Here is a 22,151-nt window from a genome sequence, read left to right as displayed (position 1 = left end):
CAGTGACTCTGGGAGATAGCAGAGGCTCCCGCCGGCCCTGCCTGGGCCCTGCCCTGCCTGGCTCCCTGGGACCTGGACCAGTGCCTGTCCGCTGAGCAGGGTTGCCCCGTGCAAGTTAACATGCTCTGCATTTGAAACGTTTCCGTGACAAGGTTTAATTTGCACGTTTGTTTTTGTTAAAGTTGTGTGAGAAAGAAAAGCATAAGGAGTTTGTTCACAGTTTTGCCTGTACGTATTTATAATTAGATACTGGGGGCTCAGGAGTGTTTTTCCTTCGGAAGGGGTGGGAGAGGATGTATGGTGTTCAAATTTGAGACACGTCGTTGTGGACATTCACACAGGCTCCAAGGTGATAAGAGGGCTGATCTGAGGCCTTGTTTCTCCCTCGCTCGTGGTGGGAGCTTGGCTGAGCTTCCTCACCCGCCACCCCTATAAAATGGGGACATGGTGCAGAAGCTGCCTTCCAGGGTTTTTGTGACAATCAAATGAGTGAACACACCCCAAGGAAAGCTCCTCCACCTTCAGTGTGCTTCCTGCAGCGCTGGGGCCTCTGTTCAGTGCTGGTTCTGGTTCAGCGTCTGGGGTGCCTGCATCTCTAAGCTGATCTCCTGGCGATGCCCCTAGGAGGACTGGGACATAGTAGGCACTTAGCAGGTGCTCACAGTTGCTGTTGCTGGTCTGAGGGTTCACATCTGTCATCCTGACCCGTGTTAGCGTCCCCGATGCCCACAGCAGCCTTTCGTACGTATTGCCAAGACTCAGTGTCTCTTAAACTGAGTCCCACCCATTCTCATCCTTTTTTTAGGTGAGCCCAGAGGACCTAGCCGAGGCCACAGCGTTTGGTTAGCTTGGGGTCTCCAGGTTCCAGACCCCTTCTTCCACTCATCTTTAAGGTTCTGTCAAATATTCCTGAGATGCAGAAGTTAATCTCTTCTGTTTGAGAGCTAAAGTAAGATGTTACCCTTTTCTATTCCCCTACCTTCACCTCTTGTAGCAAAGTGGCGTCCTTTTTTTCCTTTTCCTTTTATGTTTGCTCTCTTTTCTATGCAGTACTTTTCTTTGTGTCATGGGCACTTGTGTAGTAAGAGAGAACATCCTTTAATGTCCCAGTAACCCTGTGTCTGCTAGCGGCTGCCCGGGGGCTATAGGTGGCTCTGGCCCAGGTCTGTGCACAGAACGTGGCCCGGGGCCCTTACTCGGGGAAGGCAGCTGATGGGATCTATTCCTGCCCTCTCCTACTAGCTCCTCCCGACCTTGATCCCAGCCCTGTTATGGCTGAAAGACCCCCGTGCGCCAGGCAAGCCCCTCACTCCGCACGGGGTACTGAGGAGCTTGTGCGGCTGCTCGCAGTTTGGGGTTTGACTCCTGGATCCTCTTCAGCAGGAACGTGACGTGAGTTGCAAATGGGAAGATGTGTCATTTGTTGTCCTTGGTGCTGGGTCCAGCCCTCGGCCTCCCCCATCAGGTCTACAGCTTCCTGGAGCTACAGCCTCTCTGTTTATTCAGGGAAGGAAGGGGTGAGCATCTCCTTGTGAGGAGGAAGTGTCCCCTTAGGCCAGGGGCACACTCAGATCGATAGCAGACGGCGTGGGAGGCATTCTGGCCTCCACAGAGTCCACGGCGCTCCTTCTGCTCCCCCCGTGCCCCGGACCGCGAGCCAGGCCACACGTGCACAGCTGGAGGCGGCTGACTGGGGTGCCAGGCTGGAGAGTGTGCACAGGGCAGTGAGGCCTCTGCACTTGAGGGGCTCAGAGGTTTGAGGCGGGGCAGGAGGGGAGGGTGGAGGCGGGGGGGGGGGACAGGGAGCCATCCTTGGGGCCCCCTCCTTGGCGAGCACGCAGGGGGAGGGTCTGCTTGGCCTCGTTTGCCCCTCTTGGGGCTTCGTGCTGCCTTCTGGCTGAGGGTCCATCCAGTGAAGCTGCAGCACTTGTCAGGACGCTTGGGACCCGTCGGCGGGTGGAGGTGCCCGGCAAAGGCGGCTCCCCAGCAGCGCAGCCCCTCCCTGGCCCTGCCGTCCTCCTGCCGCGGTCACTGAACTCCCAGCCGTCTCCCAACACGTTGTCCCAGGTCATCTGAGGACAACTTGCTCGTTGGCGGAATTCTTTGTTGCCGTGCGTGGTCCCAGAGGACCTGTGCTCCCAGCAGCCTGTGCACCTGGAGCCTGGCGGCCCCAGGGCCTTGCCTCCAAGCCTGTCACTCTTCCTAACTTGGGACGGACATGACAGCCGTGTCTGGACGAGAAAAGCCCATTGAAAGCGTGGCTTCTGCTCCCCGGCTGTACACGCCTCTCCCTCCTCTTTTCAGTGCTGTTTTCGAGCTGCACAGCAGCACCACTCAGGACTGTTTCCATCCCAGGTCTAGCCTGTCACCCTGGTGACCTTAAAACAGAAGGGACTGAGTGTGTGGCTTTGATCTGTCTGGAGAGCCATCTCACCCTTTTCCAGGCCTGGGGTGGTGTCTCTATGATGTTGTCTGTGTTCGGAAGCTGGCAGTGGTCCCCTTCCTGTGTCACAGCTTCTGTGCTGCTGGCGTCCTCAGTTGGCACGGGCATCTGAGAGGCAGGTGGGCCTCCCTCCTGTCTCGTGCCCACAGTCAGGCCACTGAAGTTACAGAGCTGGGAGCCCGCACACCCTGTATAACCAGTCACTGTCCTTGGATGCTGCGTGGTTGGGACCAAGAGTTTCAGGCTGTTCAGAGACTGAGGTGTCTTGGTATGTGGAGCGGCTCGGGTGGCAGTAGCCCAGACAGGCACAGCTGAAGCCCAGTGCCACCCTACCCTGGGGGGTGACATTCCTCTTGAAACCTCCATCGTCCCTGAGATGCTAGATGTGTGTGCTGGTCAGCCTCTTGAGACGTGTGACAGAGAATGTCACAGAGCCTGGAGCTTATGCTTTTCCCTTTTTATGGGGACCCAAGAGGAGGCTGGTTTAGAATCTGTTTAAAAATAAAAGTACTTTTCGCTAAAGGAAAATGTGCCCCTCTGACTCCCCACTCAGTTGGATTACAGAGGCATTTTTAAAGAATGACATGAACAAGCATCTGATTAGCTCCAGTTCACAGAATTGTTCTTTAGATGCGCCAAGTGCTGCTGGGTGGAGACGTGTGCAGTGGGCATGAAGTGCCCGCTGTGGACATCGGTGGTGAGATGGACACGGGCGTGCGGTTTCCACCCACCTGTTGGCCGTGCCCTCCGGCCCCTCCCCCGTGGCCACGGTCCTGATGACCTGGGTCAGACTGACTCTTCCGTCACTGGTCTCATCAGCTGCCTGTACGTCCTTAACGTGTATTTTGCCCTGAAACGAAACAGACTGTACTGTCCCTCTGTGGCTGGCTGCTTCTCTTCAGTATTCGATGCTTGAAGTCCATCCCTTGTGGAGAACATGTTCCTTTCTCACTGCTCTGTTCTCTTCTGGGGGACCGTGGCTGTTCCCAGGTGGGGCCGTCGGGCTTGGCGTGTGGGCCTGCGTTGGAGCGCCCCAGGACGCAGGGCAGTCTGGTTGCGTCTCTGCTGCGTGAGGGAGGGGGCCCCTGGGAGTGGCGCGTGAGCGGAGGAGCTGAGTGCAGGCCGTTGGGGGAGGGCGGGACGGGGCGGGGAGGGGGGGCAAGGGAGTGAATGAACACGGAGCCTGGTGCCAGGACCTGTAGCACACCCCCCACCCCCATCATCGCGTAGCAAGTGGAAGGGCCTTTCACATCAGCCCAGCCGGCTCCCAGGTTCATGTCTGCCCTTTCATGGTGTGTGGCCTTGGGCTGGACTGTCCGTCTGAGGGTCTGTGTTCTTCTGTATAAAGCATGGTGAACAAGTCTCTCTTGCTGCGACTTTTGAGTGTTTAAGGCTGAAGTGTAGATAGTCTGTGCTCTATCAATAGATGTTCCGTAAACGTGAGGAAGTATTATCAGCAAATACTAAAATTGCTTCCGTCACCAACTGAGTGGGGTTTGTGTGTGCGGTGTTCAGTGCATTCATCAGTCAGCAGGTGGCCACTGAACGTGGCAGTGGTGGAGTGAAGTGCCTGGGCAGAGGTGCGCCTGGGCATCACGTGGAGCGGGGAGCGTGGGGGTGGTGAGGGGCGATGGAGAGCCTGGGAGGCGGGGAGAGAAGTGGATTCGCTGTTCATCAGAGGTGGGCTCCAGTGGGCACGCCGTAGACCACTGTCCTGTATACTGGCCACTAGCTGCACACGGCTGTGTGCGTTCAAACCTTCTAGAAGTTAATGAAGCTAAAAGTTTAATTCCTCAGTCACACCAGCTACATTTCAAGTGCTCAGTGGCCGCCTGTGGTCAGTGGCTTCTGTCCTGGTCAGCTCAAGAAAAGACTGTTTCCATCATCACAGAAAGTTCTGTTGGAAAGGGCTGTTATAAACATTGAGTGCTATTGTGTAAATATTCTGAGGGGAACTTCCTAGGTGGTGCAGTGGTTAAGAATCCATCTGCCAATGCAGGGGACACGGGTTCGAACCCTGCTCTGGGAAGATCCCACGTGCATTGGAGCAACTAAGCCTGTGCGCTGCAACTATGGAGCCTATGCTCTAGAGCCCGCAAGCCACAACTGTTGAGCCCATGTGCCGCAACTACTGAAGCCCACACACCTAGAGCCCGTGCTTTGCAACAAGAGAAGACACCGCAGTGAGAAGCCCTCACACTGCAATGAAGAGTAGCCCCTGCAGCAACTAGAGAAAGCCCGTGTGCAGCAACGAAGACCCCCACGCAGCGAATAAATAAATTTAATTAATTAATTAATTAATTAAATATTCTGAGGTCTTGCTGAGAATTTTCTTCCCAGGAAATTCTGATTGGTCTTGTGGTAGGTGAAGCTACTTTCTCTGCCATCGTGTACCTGGTGGTGCTGGTACCGCAGCAGCTTCCTGTGCACAGATGGGCATAGACAGCGCTCGGAACAGCATTGGGGCTTGCTTGCCTGGGGAAGAGCCCGGCGAGTGGTGTCCCCACCGCCCACATCCTTCATTCCGTGCCTGTGACCTGCCCTCGCTGTATCGTGGACGAGTTTAATCAGACCGAAAGGTGGGAGGAGCTGGAGGACGCACACCCGTCTGGGTTGCTGTTAGCGTTTTGCTGCTTCACCTCACGTCTGTTCCGAGAAGGCTTTTGTTGATGATTTATTCACTGCAAAACCAGCTTGTGGACTCAAAAGGGACCCAGAAAACAGGAGCGCCCAGACCCACCGCAGTTTTCTCAGTCCCACCGGAGGAAGAGTAACTCCTCAGGACCCCCCGGGAGCTGCCCACGCTCCCTTCCTCTGTCCCAGCAGCAGCCTCAGCATGGGCCCGCACCCCGCTTTCCTCTTCCTGGGGTGCCCCCCGCAGAGAGGCCGGCCCTGACCCCGGCTGAGCCGCTACCGTGCGGCCTCAGGACGCCGTCTCTGGCCGCGCGCTCTGACCGCCAGCGTGTGCGGGCGCGGGCGCGGGCGGCACTAGGTGGAGTATGGGAGGGGCTCGCCATCCTGCGTCAGTCACTGGCTGCTGGGGGAGGGGCTGAGCACGCCCTCTCCTGTGGGCTTGGAGAAGGACCGGCTGAGTTTCCCTATCCGGGGGTGCTCTGCAAGCTGACCCACCGCCTTTAACCTCCCGATAGCGTCTCAAGAGGGAAGCGTGAGTAACCGTGTGCTCTGTGTCCCCTGCCAGGTGGAGCTGGAGGTCACGTTGCCGGGAGAAGGGAAGGACCGCATCTTCAAGGTGTCCATCAAGTGGGTGTCCTGCGTGAGCTTACAGGCGTTACACGATGCACTTTCGGGGCGTCTGCCCAGCGTCCCCTTTGAGACGATCCAGGCCCTGGACGTGGTCATGAGGCATTTGCCGTCCATGAGGTGAGGACCGTCCGTGAAGGTGGGAACCAGAGAAGCAGGGGGTCTGCTTCTGACCACCCCCTCCCCCCGTTACCTGAGAGCATGAGTCCTCTGTCTGAGGGGGTGCTGGTTCTCGAGGTCGGGGTGGTGACGGCCACGTGGGCTTTTACGATGAGAACAGCAGCGGCGCCAGCTTGGGAAAAGCCGTAACGTAAAGTTAACTGGCCGGGTTCCCGCCGCGCACACACAGCTTGCCTGCCTGTCTCTGGGCACACGGTCACTCCACCTGACGTGCACGCTGGGTCCCGTCTCGCAGTCGCGCACACGCTCAGGACCTGTGTCCGAGGGTCTGTGCTTACCTGGCGCCCGCCCCGCGGAGGAGCCTTTCAGGACTGTGGGGAGCACCACGGATGCATCACATTTCGGCTTCTTTCTGTGGATGGCTTTCTTTCCCCTACTCACCACACTCGGACTTGCTGGGACAGAGGGTCAGGGACACTTTGATGGCTCGTAATTGACCAGATGGAGGCACGGGGCTGCCCCGACTCCCCCTGTGACAGCCGTGTGCGAGCCACACCCACAGCGCGGGTCCCCGGTGTGGGATACCTCTTCCTTCCACAGGTGTCGCACACAGTAGGGCCTCGGGAACTATGTGAATGGTAAAGTGAAAGGAGGAAAACCTAAAACTGAAATGAACCTCCTTACTGAGCTCCTTCAATACCCACCAGAACTCCAAGGTTTGAGGGGAGAGGGTACGTGTAAGAGGAGGCCCCCTGAAGGGCTGTGTTAGATTTTAAGTGGGACCCTGGTGTTCTCCAAACACAGGCTGTCCCTCCTGGCAGGGGTCCCCCGGCCCCCCGTCTGTCACTGCTTGGAACTGTTGATGTACGGAAGGCAGGTGGGCGCCAAAAAAAACAGCTGTTAAGGGTTATTGCCAAAATGTCGAATCCATGTTTTAAATGAGTGGCGGGAATTACCTTGACTTTTTTTTTTTCTGAATTCCTTTGAATTAATTACCATGTTACTTTTACAGTCAGGAGGAAAGTCTTACATTTGGGGAAAGTAGAGAAAGAGGCAGGGTTAATGTGTCTTCGGGGGAAGCAGAGGGCCGGGTGCGTGTCCTGGTTGGTGGTGCCGTCCGCAGGCAACAGGGTCTTTCCTCGGGGACCCTGCGCGATGCCGCGGCTGCTGACCGCTGCCCTGGAGGCGGAGGTGGCCTCCGGCCCTGGGCACCGTCCGTAACTGGCCCCTGGAGGGTGTGGGCCTCTTGGCACGCTGACCTCACTGTCGCCTGAGGCGAGCTCCGAGCTCCACAGCTCCCTCTCCCCTCTCCGTGGGGGAGCTGAGCGGGACGGGAGCGGGGCTGGGCGCTTGGTCTCTGTGAGGTCCTCGGCCCTCAGAGCCAGACGCCCCAAGGCCTGGGCTTGCCCCCTGCCCACCCCGTTCTAGCGGGCGTGAAGTGCTGCGCCCAGATCTGCTGGCTGCGGGCGAGGCGTCACGGTGGGAGGGTCGCGTGTCCCCAGCTCGCGGGAGGGAGGACGTTCTCCCGCGTGTCCCCAGCTCGCGGGAGGGAGGACGTTCTCCCGCGTGTGGCCAGTAGACGCAGGCGCGCGCAGCTGAGCGGCCGTCCCAGACGAGGCTCCCGTTCCAGGTACACCCCTGTGGGCCGCTCCTTCTTCACGGCGTCCGAGGGCTGCTCCAACCCGCTGGGCGGGGGCCGGGAGGTGTGGTTCGGCTTCCATCAGTCCGTCCGGCCTTCTCTTTGGAAGATGATGCTGAACATCGACGGTAAGTGGAGCCCGGGTCCCCGCTGCGGGCGGCGGGGCAGCGCCCCACGCGCCCGGCCCGGCGCGCTGCTCACGCGTGGCAGCAGAGCCCCTGCGGGGCCCGCCGTGCAGACACAGACGGTGGGTCAGGGGGCCGGGGGGGGGTTCCCGCTGCCCCTCTGTGTTGGATCCCCTGTAGGAACAGTGAGCTTCAAAGAGATGGTGAGCAGAAGGTCAGAAGGTGCCAGAAAAGCCAGGCTTGCAGTTGTCAGCATCATTGGGTTTTGTGTTTAAGCCCCAGCTTTTTTCTGAGGGTAACTTTATGTCTAGCCTCTACCCGTCCTCTTCCACTGCCCCTGACCGGAGCGGGAGCAGGAGAGCCCCTGTCTGCCCTGTCCCCGCCCCCCGCCCCCCGCCCGTGCTCTGCGGGTGGTGAGAGCAGAGGCCGGGTGCCCTCCCGCCTTGGTCCAGGCCCTCGGGGGGCGCGGGGGCGGCTGTGGGAGGGACTCTGCCAGGCAGACCCCGTCACGGCTCTGCTTTTGTCTCTTCCTGCCCATAGTCTCGGCGACAGCGTTTTATAAGGCACAGCCAGTAATCGAGTTTGTGTGTGAAGTTTTGGATTTTAAAAGTATTGAAGAACAACAAAAACCTCTGACAGATTCCCAAAGGGTTAAGTTTACCAAAGAAATCAAAGGTAACTAGCTTCCCAGCATGGAGGCAAAAGGGCGTGGCCTTGGTGGCCCTGGGACCCCCCAGTTCTTGTTCCTTCGCCTGTCTCCGAGGGGGAGGGGAGGGGGCCGCCGAGGGACGAGGACACCCGCCTCCCGGAGGAGAATGATTTCTGAGGGATGACTTTCTGTGCGGGGTGCCCTGGCAGTGTCCGAGCGTGGATGTGAGGGCCAGAGGGCAGCCGTATGGTGTGATCAGTTTCTCAGGACGTTCCGGAACATTGATTCCTTATCATTTAACTGTCACAACCTTGGCAGTGTCTGTACACTCTGAGCCTGGTTTCCACTCAAGGAGACGCAGTCCAGGGCCCAGTGACCTGGCTGGGTCCTCCTGCCCGTGGTCGGAGAGCTAGCAGGCCCCATAAGCCTGGCCCCTCTGCACCTGTCCTTCCCGGGGGTATTCAAAGGCCAACAGCAGTGCTCGTTGCTAAAAATAACCCCAAAGGAAGCACGGAAGGCCAAGGCGACTGACAGCCTGCTCTTAGCTGAGCCCGCGTCATCCCTTGTCTTTGAGAACACACCCCGCCTCTGGCCCGGACATCCCTGGGGCAGGGGGCATCCCTGCGGGTGAGATGGCCAGCCCAAGGGCCACCCAGAAGGCCCTCAACATGGGTCTGTGGGTGAGGTTCTCTGAGAGCTGATGGTCTGACCGTGGGGCATGCGCTGCAGGCCCAGGCGAGTCTCGATGCTCAAGCCCAGCTGCTGTGTGTTCTCAGGTCTAAAGGTGGAGATAACGCACTGCGGGCAGATGAAGAGGAAGTACCGCGTCTGCAACGTGACCCGGCGGCCTGCCAGCCACCAAACGTAAACGGCCTTTCCTTCAAACTCTTATCAGCTCTGACCTTCACTGTCAGTCAGATGTCCAAACTCCGCAGCAGTGACTTCTGGAAAGGATTTTCATTCTAGTTGTAAAATTCCAAAAGTACACCTTTGGCTTAGTCAATTCCATACTTTGCCTCATGAAATAAAATACTGAAGTTCCACCTGTACGGGCCGGGGGGGCCGGGGCTCCCTGCAGTTTTCCTCCTTGGGTGTCCCAGGTGAGAGAAGGGTCTCGTGGATCCGCTTTCCAGTCCTCCGTGCTGAGCGGGGTCCAGGCAGGGAGTGGGTGTTGCTCGCACTGCCTGGTCTGGCCTCACAGACACGGCCCCACCCACCTGAGGCCGGGGGCTCTGTCTTGTGCTCTCATCACTTCACAAACAGTTTGGGGCCCAGGTCTGTGTAGCACGTGTCCTGGCTGCACCGATGCGGCGCTGTCTTAGGTCGTGTGGCCCCCACACCCCACATTGAGGCCTCCTGGGTCCAGCGAGGACTCATTACTTTACTTTGTGGTCATTCCATGGGAGGTGCCTGGTGTGTCGCTGGGCATCAGTTATACCAAGATGCCCAGTACCCTGTGCGGCAGGAGGGCAAGGTGAGCCTGGGTCCTGGTCCCTGTGACCTCCTCCCAGCGGGCAGAGCAAAGGAGTCAGCAGACATCCCCCCCCGCTCTGTGCACGGCGCCCTCGGCCCCATCCTGCCTGGGGGCTGCCATGCGTGCAGGATGCCACCACACTCTCCCACCCCTGCATGTGGGCCTCTCCTGCCTCAGCTCACCACGCGTGGCCACAGAGGCCTGAGCAGACCCGGCTTGTCCTGGAAGGTTTCAGGTTCTCTGGGGCAGACACTCGGAGCACTCAGCCTGTAAACGACTTGCCGAGCCAGGGCGGGGCTGGCTGGAAGGTGCACAGGCCTTTCTTTCTGGGTGTGTGTGCATTTGTCCTGAACCCCTTCCGTGTACTCCAGACGCACGTGTCCTTTGTGATTAGTGCATACTGCAGGCGGCTCCAAAGATAAAAGGAAAATTTAGGGAGTTGGGAATGTCCCAGAGGGTGTGAGGTGGCTTTGAATCACCCCCCACCTTCTTCAGCCCTAAGAAAGCAGACCAAAGAAAGCCTCCCTGTGTGAGCAGGCACGTGGGATATGGCTGCCTGTGCCTTGGGGAGCTCCGGGCCTGAGCCGCCTCTTTCTTCCCTAGGTTCCCCCTGCAGCAGGAGAGCGGGCAGACGGTGGAGTGCACGGTGGCCCAGTACTTCAAGGACAGGCACAAGCTGGTTCTGCGCTACCCCCACCTCCCATGTTTACAAGTTGGACAGGAGCAGAAACACACCTACCTTCCCCTGGAGGCAAGTTCCCCCTCCCTCCGTCTCTGGGGGCTGGTGGGAGAGCTTCCAGGGTGGGGGCCCCAACTTTGCTATTCATGCCACTGTGGGACCCCGGGCAGGTTCACAGATGTGGCCCAGCCTCGGTTTGTGCATCACTAAGATGGGTTTGGTAACTCACAGGCCTCGTGTGCAGGTCAGGACCATGTGCGCCCAGCAGGCCCCAGCGCAGAGTGAAGTGTGTGCTCAGTCTAAAATTCACTTCTGGCTTGAAAATTCCGTGCCTGGGAAAGCGCAAATGCTGAAATTGACACAAGTTTTAACTCTTTTTCTGTTAGTGTTTTAAATTCTCAGTACTTGTCCAATAACTGAAACATCTGGGCCTTGGTTGGTTTTTCCTGTGCTGCGTCCAGAAGGTAGACTTCTTTCCGTCAGTGGCAGCTCTGTACACACCCCCACATCTGGGGACAGGGGAGTCCACACAGCCCATGGTGAGGACGCAGGCCCAATGCGCCCTGCGGCTGGGTGGGCTCAGAGGCTGTGCTGCTTTCGCCAGCGTGGCTCCCAGCTGGCGTTTGTGTTTTGCTGGGTTTCCCTGGGGGGGTTCTGCCGTGGACCAGAGGGCCTCCTCAGGCGTGCTATTCCTAGTGTATCTCAGGAACAGCCCCACCACTGGTGTCTGTGTGGCGCTTCACAGTTTACACAAGAGGGGTAGATGTGTCACTGGCAGAGCTGGGCACCGGCCCTCGTGCTCAGCCCCAGACCCACGGCCGCCCCCCAGCCCGGTGCTGACCCCCGCCCGTGTGTTTCTTCGTAGGTCTGTAACATCGTGGCGGGACAGAGATGTATAAAGAAGCTGACCGACAATCAGACCTCAACCATGATCAGAGCGACTGCCAGGTCAGCCCCCGATCGGCAGGAGGAGATTAGCAAGCTGGTGAGCGTCGCAGCCTCAGGCCAGTCGGGTGGGGACGCCAGACGCGGCGCAGGGTGCCCGGGGCAAGGCACCCCGCTGCTTTGGACAGACGCGGCTTCTGGAAGGAAGCCAAGACCACCTCTGACTCTGTGCCTTTTCTTTCTTCCCTCTTCAAGATGAGAAGTGCCAGTTTTAATACAGATCCGTATGTTCGTGAATTTGGAATCATGGTCAAAGACGAGATGACCGATGTGACCGGGCGGGTCCTCCAGCCACCCTCCATCCTCTATGGGGGCCGGGTAGGTGGACGGCTGGGAGGGGCGTGTTTTGTGGGTGTTGGGAGTGTGTGTCTGAACGTCGAGGGTGGAGCATCTGACCCCTTTTGGGATGGGACCCTCCCCGAGGTGTAAACCATGGTCAAGGTAAAGAATTCTTCCTGCTCCGGTGTGAACCTGTAACAGCTATGGGGCTTCGTAAGGGACTGGTTTCCTTGACCCTTTGAAAATTCTCTGAATCACCCTTTCTCTTCTCAGGAGGTAAAGTTTATTCTCTCATCAACATGTTTAAAGCATGGTTGTTTGTGGACGGGCGCTGTGCCGTGACGTGTTCCCTTCCAGCGGTTCGCGCTGCCCCTCTGCTCTCGGACGTCTATTTTGGGGGCGCCTGGGAGCAAGTGCGTCAGTTTAGTCATGGCACGGTTCCATTTGGTTTTGCCTGTTTGGCCTCTGGCTCTGACCCTTGAGCCCCTTAGAGCTCATGAGAAGTTCTTCTCCTTTCCTCCTGGGCCAAGGGCCACGCGCGCACGGGGTGGGCTCAGCTTCAAGGGCACAGCTTTGGTAATTCCTGGCGGTTCAGTGGTTAGGACTCGTCACTTTCACTGCTGGGGCCTGAGTTCAGTGCCTGGTCAGGGAACTAAGGTCCTGCAAGCTGTGTGGCGTGGCCAAAAAAGAGAGAGAAGGAGAGAGAGAAAACAAAGGTCAAGGCTTTTATGGGTCAGTGAGCACCCGTGGGAGCCTTGCTCTGCCTGACCTGACACCATTTTACCTGATGGGGTGGGACTCTAGTCCTCAGTGCTGTAGCAAGCCTTAGTTTTGTTTTGTTTGCAGGGCCTTTTCCTTTCTTGTTTTAAAATATAAGTTTTATTTTTTAAAATGTGTCAAAGTTCAAAAGATACAAACAATTATAGGGAAAAAAATCTCTTTTTTCCCAGATTCCAGTAGCTCTCCTAGGAGGCAATTCAAAATCGCTTCAGGTGTTTTTCACATATTTTTTTCAACCTTTCTTGTGCAAATAGCAGCATCTTAAATACACTTCTGTGCCTTGCCCTTTTTTACTTAATATTTTCTCTTAGACCTAATGGAGGTCGTGGAATGCGTGTGGCACTTGGTCTGTCGCGCGTCGGACTCCTTTGTGCAGGGAGCCCCGCCCAGTCCGTGGGTGTGGGAGCTGCTGCCCATTCTCTGCAGGAGGCCTTCTGAGCAAGGCCTCCTGGCTCCTTCTCAGCCCACTCGTGCACCTGGGAGCCCGGAGGCCACAGACATAGCACCCGCTTACCTGCCCTGCAGCCCGAGGAGGGAGAGGCGGATTCCCCTTGCCAAGCCGGTGGGGCGGCGCCCGAGGTGGTGGGACTCGCGCGGTGAAACTGGGATGGCGGATCCCCCGTCTAAAGACAGGAGGCGTCTGGGAAACAAAACAGCGCTCGTAATCTAACCTTTCAAGAATGTTAGCATTGTAAGGACTCAAACTTTTTTATATTTGTTCATTGTTGGCTGCATCGGGTCTTAGTTGCAACACGCAGGGTCTTTCATTGCAGCGCACAGATTCTTCGCGGTGGTGTGTGAGCTTCTCTCTAGTTGTGGTGCGTAGGCTCCGTAGTTGTGGTGTGCGGGCTCCGTAGTTGTGGTGCTCAGGCTTAGTTGCGCCTCGGCACCTGGGACCGTAGTTCCCCAACCAGGGATCGAACCCACATCCCCTGCATTGAAGAGCAGATTCTTAATCCCTGGACCACCAGGGACGTCCCAGGAGTCACACTTTTTAATGCTTCTAAATGAATGAATTTTTCCAGGTGTCTTAAACATTATAATGGAGCAAACACTTCTCATCACCTGCTCTACCCATGGTCCTGTTAAACAAAACATTAACTGTCCCCCGGGGATATTCAGCAATGTCTAAAGACTGGAATCTGATGGGCAGAGGCTGCTAGCATCCTCCCGTGCACAGGACGGCCCACAGCAGTCAGCCAGCCACGTGTCTTTAGGGCTGAGGCTGAGAAGCACTCAGGCAGTAAGAGTCCATTGCAATGTAAACTGTGTGTGCGTGTGTGTGTGTGTGTGTGTGTACCTACTGAGTCTGGAACACTACTTGGGTGGTCTTTTAGAGGAAGCTGGCAGGAGCAGAGTAGTGGTTTAGAAGGTATAGGAAACAAAAACAGTCATTTCTGTAATGTTTGATGTTTACAATATGCGTATATTATTTTAGTTGGAAAAAAGTGTTTTCCGTTAAACACTTATGCAGAGTAAATGACAGCAGCTGAGACACAGCCCTGTCCTTCAGGGCCTGGTGCCCACAGGCCTGCCCCCTCCACATGGCCCCTCCTGACCATCCCTTGTGCCCCAGAACCATTGAAGGCAGTTCAGAGACCCCTTAGGCGACAGCGCTGGGACCCTTCCCGATTGAGAGATGACAGAATTAAATGGATGCCTTACCTGCTGCTTTTCCTTCCCAAATGGGAGTAGCTTACACGACTGCGGGCAGCGGCACGTGGGCAGGGGGAGCTCGGTCCTCGCTGGCCTGTGGGCTCCCAGGCGTGGGACTGGGAAGAAGCACCTTGCTTCCTTTCCCTTCCTGGCTGCCCCACGGATGATGGATGAGGGAGAATCAACAGAAGCATGTTTATAAGACAGGAAGCCTTCCTGTAGCATCGAGAGCCTCTTCTGTTCTCCAGGCCGCCCGTGAGGTTGGATGGAGCTCTGGGCCCTCCCTGCTCATCCTTCCAGCCCCGCCCACGTCTACTTCTTCACCCGTCCCTCCTCTAACCCACCTCTTCATCCCTCCATCCACCCTCTGTCTTTCCTCCATCCATCCATCCATCCAACCTGCCCACACCTGCGGGCCCCCGCAGTGCCAGGCAGCCCAGAGATAGGAGGCCACACAGCCTCAGGGGCCACCGCCTGGTCGGGGACCAGCAGCACGGGGACAGTGACAAAATCCAGGGCTAGAGGAATATGTTTCCCATTCTCTTCTCACTCTAAACATGTCGCCATTTGCAGAATAAAGCGATTGCCACCCCTGTCCAGGGCGTCTGGGACATGAGGAACAAGCAGTTCCACACGGGCATTGAGATCAAGGTGTGGGCCATCGCGTGCTTCGCTCCCCAGCGCCAGTGCACGGAGGTCCACCTCAAGTAAGGCCGCCGGGAAGCGGCACCTGGCCTTGGATGGGTGGCGTGGGGGGACTCGAAGGGCACTGCCCGGGGTGGGCCGGGCCGGGAAGCGGGGGCCCCCAGGGCCGCTTCGCTGCTCAGACTTGCTGTTGGCATGAGGGTGCAGAGGTGGAGCAGGTTATGTAAGAAACAAAACAGGGAATGAAGAATAGTGTACAAAGTAGAGGCGAAGGAGAAAATTGTGTTCAGTGAATTAAAATTATTTTTGAAAGACACTTTAGGTTCATGTTTTTGTGTCAGCCCAGCCTGGCCCGGGGGCAGGCCCTTTGAAAGCAGCGCCGTAGACATGCAGCTTGGTCGCTCATGCTTTTGTGCCAGACAGACCTGATAGGGAAAGGCAGGCTTTGCCTCCCACCTCTCTTGGGCGGGGGCAGGAGAGCCTGCAAAGCCAGGGAAGGTAGCAGGTGGGCGTTTCAGCAGAGAGCGGCTCTGGAGAGCTGGGCCGAGGCGCAGGTGCCTTTCCTCCAGGCCGCCAGCTGAGCGAGCGGGCTTGGAGGGGAGCACGGGGTGGGGTGGGGAAAGGGGATAGAGTGGGTTAGAGTCTGATCTCGGGGTGCCTCTCCTCCCCGTCTTCTGTCTGTGGCCCTCATCTCACTTTTCCTGGAGCCAGATGGCCCTGGGATGTGTGCACCTGTGGTTGTAGGTGCAGGCCCAGGCTCATGTGTTTCTCTAACTGCACTAACATACTGGAGGTCGAGCGCTAACTGGTTGGGGTGCATCGGAGTGTCCTTCCTGTATTGTAAGAGGCTTAAAATAGAAGCCGTGGATCTCTCTCCCCCACCCCGCCTGTGACATCACAGGGCCTGTCGGCTGCAGCTGCTGGTGCTACTCTAACTGTGGGCTGTTTTGTCTTCTCCTGTGATTATGTCATCCAAGTCCAAGTTGTGCACCAGGAATAACTGGGGGGGGGTCCAAGGGGACAGGCCGCTCTCAGCTTTCCTCCCCTGACAATGCTCGGCAGCCGCGGGCAAGCGGGAGGCAGCTGCTCACACGCAGCTTTAGAAGGACAGCACTTGTCCCCGCCCTGGGAGTGTCACAGCTGGTGAGGAGCTCGTGGCCACGGTTTGAAGTGTCCTGTTTCATCGTGACTTTTCAGTAACCACCATGCTTAGCATGTGTGGCCGCCGTTGTACATTCCCATGTTGAAACGGCCCTGTGCAGGGCTATGACTGGGATTCGGATCTCGGCCCATAGCTTGGGGTCTGGATCTGTTAAAACTGTGCTCTTCCTCAGGGCTTCCCATAATGAGCTTCCTCCTTCAGGTCCTTCACAGAGCAGCTCAGAAAGATCTCCAGAGACGCGGGCATGCCCATCCAGGGCCAGCCGTGCTTCTGCAAATACGCGCAAGGGGCGGACAGCGTGGAGCCCATGTTCAGGCATCTGAAGAACACGTACGCGGGCCTGCAGCTGGTGGTGGTCATCCTGCCTGGAAAAACCCCCGTTTACGGTAGGCCTCGGCCAGCGCGGCCTCAGCCCTTTGTGTCTTTGCTACACGGAGGAGGGGCCTGTTTTTGGCCCACTTGAGAGCTAAGGAAGACCACGTGGTTTCTGATTGTGGCTGCACGCGTGCCCAGGGCTGCCCTCGGTAGTCTTGTCTGAGGCCGAGGTTCTTGGAGGGCAGCGTCCTGAGGTGGCACAGGTTCCGACACGTGTGCAGTTACCTTGTCCGCCGCCCGACATAGATGCCCTCACACTGATCCCCTCGGGGGCCGTTGTCAGGTCCTGCCTGGGACTCGGTCCTCCGCTGTGAGCGGTGCCGCCTCAGCATCCTCTGCAAGTCGATCAGAGTCCTCTTGGCCAGAAGGGCAGCTGCACTTTCACTTGGCTGGAAGTTCCCAGGCGCCTGTGGTGGAGCCCAGGCCCTGGTCCAGAGTTCCCCGGGGTGGTGGGGAGAGCCATGTAGACTGGGGATGGCGGGACAGGGAGGTGGGTGCTGTGTGTGTCTGCTGGAAGTCCCCTGGAACCAGAGGCCCCAGTACCGGGGGCATGTGGGCCTCCACAAGGTGAAGGGAAGAGAGAGGCGTGGTTGGTGTCAGCAGCCAGATTCCCCATCTAGGCAGTGACGGTATCCAGAAAGAGGAGGAAGGAGAAAGCCCTCAGTGTTCTCAACCTCCACATCTTTTCCCAGGAGTCACCTGCCTCCGCTGGCCCACCCAGGGAGCGGTTGACCAGTGGCTTCATGCAAGAACCCAGAAGTAGAGGGGGTGTGGGCCCAGAGAGCTCTTTGATGTCAGATTTGCATTTGCCAAGGATTTGAGGGTGCCATCGTTTATGTTTTTAATACTCAAACGCTTGCTTGCCATCCTGGAGACTGTGATGGAGGGTGGCCTTTGGAATGCGAACCCTGCGTTCCAGCCTGGCTCTGCTCGCACCACCCTGCAGGCCTGGATAAGTCGCAGAAACGGTCCTGATGGGGACTGGGCTGCACCCGCCTGGGCCTCCCCAAGTGACTGAGGGGGACGTCCTGCAGCTAGCGCAGGCCGGAGGCATGGAGCAGAGCTGGAACCCACCTCTGACCTCCTCTTGGGCCAGGCCCCTCTTCCACGGGCTTGGCTGCGTGTGGGATTGGGGCTCAGGGCGGGTGGAGGAGGGGAGTGCCAGGGGAGCCGTCGTGAGTGCACCGTTCTCTCCGCAGCCGAGGTCAAGCGTGTGGGAGACACGGTGCTGGGGATGGCCACACAGTGTGTGCAGATGAAGAACGTTCAGAGGACCACGCCGCAGACCTTGTCCAACCTCTGCCTGAAGATCAATGTCAAACTGGGGGGCGTGAACAACATCCTGCTGCCACAGGGGAGGTGAGGCCAACCCTTCCGCCACACGTGGGGCAGCCGGTGCGCGACTGCCTGGGGTGGGGGCGCCCGCGGCAGCATCCGCTCCCCTGTGCCACGCACCGTCCCGGACCTGGCAGAGGAAGGGAACAGGATGCTCCCAGTCTAGGGAACCAGGGCCGTCTGGGGGCCACTGAGGACCGGGTGCAGGGGCCCGAGGAGAAGGGACTTCTTACCCCGTCCAGGGCCGGGGGTCCCGCCTGTGAGACATGGCAGCTGCCCTGAGAGGGGGTGCGTGAGCGCGGGGAGCCGGCACGGTGCAGACGGGAGGGCCGGTCACAGACACGGCCTGATGGTCAGCGTTGGGAACAGAGGCTCTGAAACACTGAGGAGCAGGCTGTCCGTGGCCCAGGCCAGGGCCAGGTCTGTGCTCGGCGCTGGGGGCTGCGGCTGCAGGGCCCTGTGTCGTGTCCCCCCCCCCCCCCCGCCCTGTCTGGCTGGCAGCCCTGGGTGCGCGAGGGCAGGGCGGGGCTCAGAAACCCCAGCCCGTGGTGCAGGCAGGAGGAGATGGCCCACGATGAGACACGGGTGGGGAGAGGTTACTGGTAAGAATCAGAGATGCAGGACGACAGTCGGGTTGTTCAACGTGCCGTCCTTCAGCGGCTTTAACTGTCCTTGTGCAAAGGTGGGACTTGGGAAGGCCACAGGCAACCGTCGCTTCTTTTGCGTGCTTGGAAAACAGTTGTGAATGAGCACCAGCTGTGTGCAGTCTGCCCCGCTTTCTGTGTTTGCACACCTGGGTGAGGGTCGGGTCCCTGCGGGCCGTGCAGAACCCCAGAGGTTCTCAGCAGCGGTCCTGGCAAGTGGCCCAGTGATGCTGCCGCCGCCGGCCTGGGGGCCGCACTTGGAGGAACCACCGCGTGACACGGGAGGCAGCGTGGGAAAGTCCCGAATTTGGAGTCTCGCGGGCTTGAACTTGGATCGTGGCTCTAGGATGACGGGTCGTTAGACTCTCTCAGTTCACTCAGCAGCAGGTTCTGTTAATTGAGTGCCTACTCTGTGCAGGAGTCCTAGCCTTCCAGGGCAGGCCCTGGTGAGAGGGTCCATAAATGTGCTCCCGAGGTGAGCAAAGCCGCAGGGTCAGGAGCTGGGAAGGGTGATAGTCTCACTGGGGAGGTGGCACAAAGCAGCCTGCAGGCGCTGGGGGGCGGGATCTGTGGACGCCTGGAGAAGCGCGGTCCAGAGCGTGCCGGCCATGCAAGGGTCCTGTGGTGCAGCCTGCCAGGAGCGCGGCTGTTGTTCCAGTGAGAGACTGCGGGGCAGAGGATCGCTGGGGGGCCTGGCGCTCCCTCGGGGGCTGCAGCCATTGGAGGGAGGTTCACGAGGGGAGGTGTAGCTCCACTGACCTTGTTCTAAAAGGCAGCTCCAGCTCTGGATGGAGTGGGGACCAGGCCCTCCTGTGTTGTCCCAGGAGGGGGCCTGGGGGGCGCCCAGAAACGTGGATGATCTGGGGATGGAGCTGTGGGGCCTGCTGAGAGGCTGGATTTGGTCTGAATGGAAGAGGAGGATCAGGAATGCGCCCAAGGCTAGGCCTCTGGAGAGGAGGCAGCAGCCGGTGAGGAAGCTGGGGTGGTGGAGGTGGGGGGAGGGGGAGGGGAAACAGAAGCTAGGCGCTGGTGGGGGTTGTTTAGGGATCCTCACACGGAGGTGGTATTTAAAGCCTCTAGGCTAGAGAGAACCCCCAGGGCAGGGTGTAGACCCCTCAGCCGGGGGAGTCCAGGGTTAAAAGGTTGTGGCGGTGGGGTGCCAGCAGCACTGGAGCCTGAGAAGTGAGGGGCGGGGTGGGGATGAGCCGGCACGTGGCTGCATCACTGGGTACCGACCGGCCAAGTGTGATGAGGTCTGAGGCTCCACCATGGGGCTGGGGGACCCGTGTAGGTCGTCGGTGACCTTGCAGAGAGGAGTCTTGTCGCCATGGCAGCACGAGGCCTGCTTGGGAGGCAGTAAATGGGTTCAGCTAATTCTGGGAGCTTTGCCGCAAGGCGAGCAAGGGAAGCAGGGGAGCCGTGGGAGGAGAGTGGGGCCCGGAGGCAGGTGTGATTGTGCTGTTTAAGGTATGAGTCATCACTGCGTGTGTAGATGCAGCCGGGACCAATCCAGAACTGGGGGAAGGGGCGCGGGGAAGAGCCATGGGCTTGCGAGGCTTGGCACAGGGTGAGTGGGCAGAGCACACGCAGTCAGGGAAAAGAGGAGAGTGAGGCACAGAGAAGGCTCCAGAACGCACAGCCGGTGAGTCTGGGACACTGCCCCCCAGCACTGCCTCTTCAGGGTTGTGACCGCTGGAGTGCACCAGCGTTTGGGAGATCCAGGGAAAGAGCTTAGAGCGGTGCTTCTCAACTGGGGTGGTTTCCCCACCTGAGAGTATGTGGTCGTGTCTGGAGACATTGGGGTGTCAGGATGCGGGATGCTCCTGGCATCTAACACGTAGAGAGCAAGGATGCTGCTGGGCACGCTGCTGTGCTGCTGCAGGTCCAAGGTCAAGTAACAAGCAGTGGGACTCTTTGTATGTATCATCATCTTGGAGATTTTCATTTGTCAGCATGGGTAGAACCCTCCTGTCCCTGAGCCCAGCCTCAGCAGCCATCTGCACCTGACCACTCTTGTTCAGCCTGTACTCCCCCTACACCCTCTCCCCCACTGGGTTACTCTGAAGCAGTTCTCACACCAAGCGTCTTTTTGCCTGTAAGGTTTTGTGTACGTGTGATTGAAAGATAGTCTTTACAAACGCAGCCTCAGTACCCTTAGCACACAAAGTAACCCTGGTGCCGATACTCTGAGAGGTCCAGGCAGTGTCCCTGAGCCTCGACCTCTGACGCTCCTCTTCCCCTTGCAGGCCTCCCGTGTTCCAGCAGCCCGTCATCTTCCTGGGGGCAGATGTCACTCACCCACCCGCCGGGGACGGGAAGAAGCCGTCCATCGCAGCCGTGAGTGTCACTTCCCGTGGGGCTGTCTGTTGGTGTATGTTCCTGCATGTCCAGCGTCTCCGTCCTGCTGGGCCATTTCCTTGGCCATTTCTGATTGGCACGAACGGTGCAGCAGGGTGGCCCGGTGGGGTTGTGTCCCTGGCGCTTGCCATCTGGTTCCCTCTGGTTGGCACCTGCAGGCAACTGCTCTCAGGCCAGTTTGCTTTTGGGACACTCGTCACTCTTAGGGGTCGAAATCTTGAGTTTTCGTGAGTGGTTACGCATGTGGCTTTGGGAAAACAGTGTGCTTGAAAGAACTGGAAACACTATCACTGTCACCAGGTGCCTGCCCTGGGCTGATTGCATTCAGTCACCTCTGATCACCAGCGTCTAGGCTTCAGGACAGTTGTTGATTTCTTAGTTAGGTCCCTGGGGCAAACATTTGTCCTTGGGAACACATTTATAAACCCCACTGGCACACAGCAGAGGAGTCGTAAAGGTGGTGGGTTCGCATGTGACGAGCCCTCTGCCGGCTCCCACCGCCTCCCCAGAGCCAGGGCCCTCAGGGGCTCCTGCTAAACCCGTGTTGCCCCGCAGGTCGTGGGCAGCATGGACGCCCACCCGAACCGCTACTGCGCCACTGTGCGCGTCCAGCAGCACCGGCAGGAGATCATCCAGGACCTGGCGGCCATGGTGCGCGAGCTCCTCATCCAGTTCTACAAGTCCACGCGCTTCAAGCCCACCCGCATCATCTTCTACCGCGACGGCGTCTCCGAAGGCCAGTTCCAGCAGGTCAGCTGCCGCCTCCGCTCCTTCTCGCTCTGTTCTCAGTGTCTTAAATTCACCTGTTTCTCCGCAGGATAGCTTCTCGGGTTCGTTAATGAAGACAGTGGTGTGGTTTTTGTTGTGCCCCCAGGTTTATCTGGTCACCGTGTGGACGCTGGTCATGGGTGCGGGGTGCGGAATTCAGGCCAGCGCACAGCAGCCTCGGGCCCTTCCTGGTTCCAGGCTTTGCCTCATAGGCTGTGGGGAGTCTCTGTGGGGCAGGGACACCGTTGTGGCTGGGGGGTCACCTCTGTCTGCCGGAAAGGGGGACGGGCTGGAGCGGGGAGAGGGCAGAGCAGGGTGAGGACGGTGCAGGGCGGAGGGTGGGTGGGAGCCACTGTTTGGATATGGAAGGAGGGGCGGCACCTTGGGTGACGTGTGGGTCATCGCCTTGGGGAAACGTCCGGAAGGCAGGGAGCCTCTTAGATGCCGGGGCCTTGGGGGAGGGGCAGGTGAGGGCAGAAGGGGGTTGTTGCTGTGTTCCGGGTGAGAGCACCTGCAGCATCTCCAGGTCGAGGTGGCTGGGCAGCAGGGAATCCACCCAAACCTGGCACTCGGGAGGCTGGGGTCCTGAGTGTGTCCATGTTGGCCGGGGCTCATGCCACCTCCAGCCCCTCCACGGCCGCAGTGCACGCTTCGTCGAGAGAGGCCAGCAGGGGAGGCAGAAGCGAGGTGGACAGCTGTACCTGACGCTGTGGGAGACGCACCCAGACGGGAGGACGTCCTGAGAGGTGCCCCAGTGTGTCCAGGGGACCCAGGCCACCCTAGTAAACAGGCAGGATGGCATGTGACGAGGCGT

The 22,151-nt window shown here is 58.6% G+C and overlaps 1 protein-coding gene across 4 annotated transcripts in view; it reads left to right on the top strand.

Annotated features, from left to right (window-relative positions):
• AGO2 (argonaute RISC catalytic component 2) overlaps positions 1 to 22,151 on the top strand; it is a 90,786-nt gene that overhangs the window by 59,965 nt on the left and 8,670 nt on the right. For all 4 annotated transcript variants that reach the window (XM_057734222.1, XM_057734221.1, XM_057734223.1 and 1 more), the window contains 12 exons: positions 5,643 to 5,824; positions 7,455 to 7,591; positions 8,129 to 8,263; positions 9,014 to 9,101; positions 10,315 to 10,462; positions 11,256 to 11,375; positions 11,531 to 11,653; positions 14,624 to 14,757; positions 16,059 to 16,243; positions 17,432 to 17,591; positions 20,458 to 20,548; positions 21,125 to 21,319. In XM_057734222.1, the coding sequence (XP_057590205.1) occupies positions 5,643 to 5,824; positions 7,455 to 7,591; positions 8,129 to 8,263; positions 9,014 to 9,101; positions 10,315 to 10,462; positions 11,256 to 11,375; positions 11,531 to 11,653; positions 14,624 to 14,757; positions 16,059 to 16,243; positions 17,432 to 17,591; positions 20,458 to 20,548; positions 21,125 to 21,319 (1,698 nt within the window). The remainder of the gene's footprint in view (positions 1 to 5,642; positions 5,825 to 7,454; positions 7,592 to 8,128; positions 8,264 to 9,013; positions 9,102 to 10,314; positions 10,463 to 11,255; positions 11,376 to 11,530; positions 11,654 to 14,623; positions 14,758 to 16,058; positions 16,244 to 17,431; positions 17,592 to 20,457; positions 20,549 to 21,124; positions 21,320 to 22,151) is intronic.

The sequence above is a fragment of the Hippopotamus amphibius genome, chromosome 5 (genome assembly GCF_030028045.1).
Source record: "Hippopotamus amphibius kiboko isolate mHipAmp2 chromosome 5, mHipAmp2.hap2, whole genome shotgun sequence".
In the NCBI taxonomy this organism is placed as follows: domain Eukaryota; kingdom Metazoa; phylum Chordata; class Mammalia; order Artiodactyla; family Hippopotamidae; genus Hippopotamus; species Hippopotamus amphibius.
Note: the sequence above shows the minus strand (reverse complement) of the source record. Positions and strands in the feature narration are given on the sequence as shown.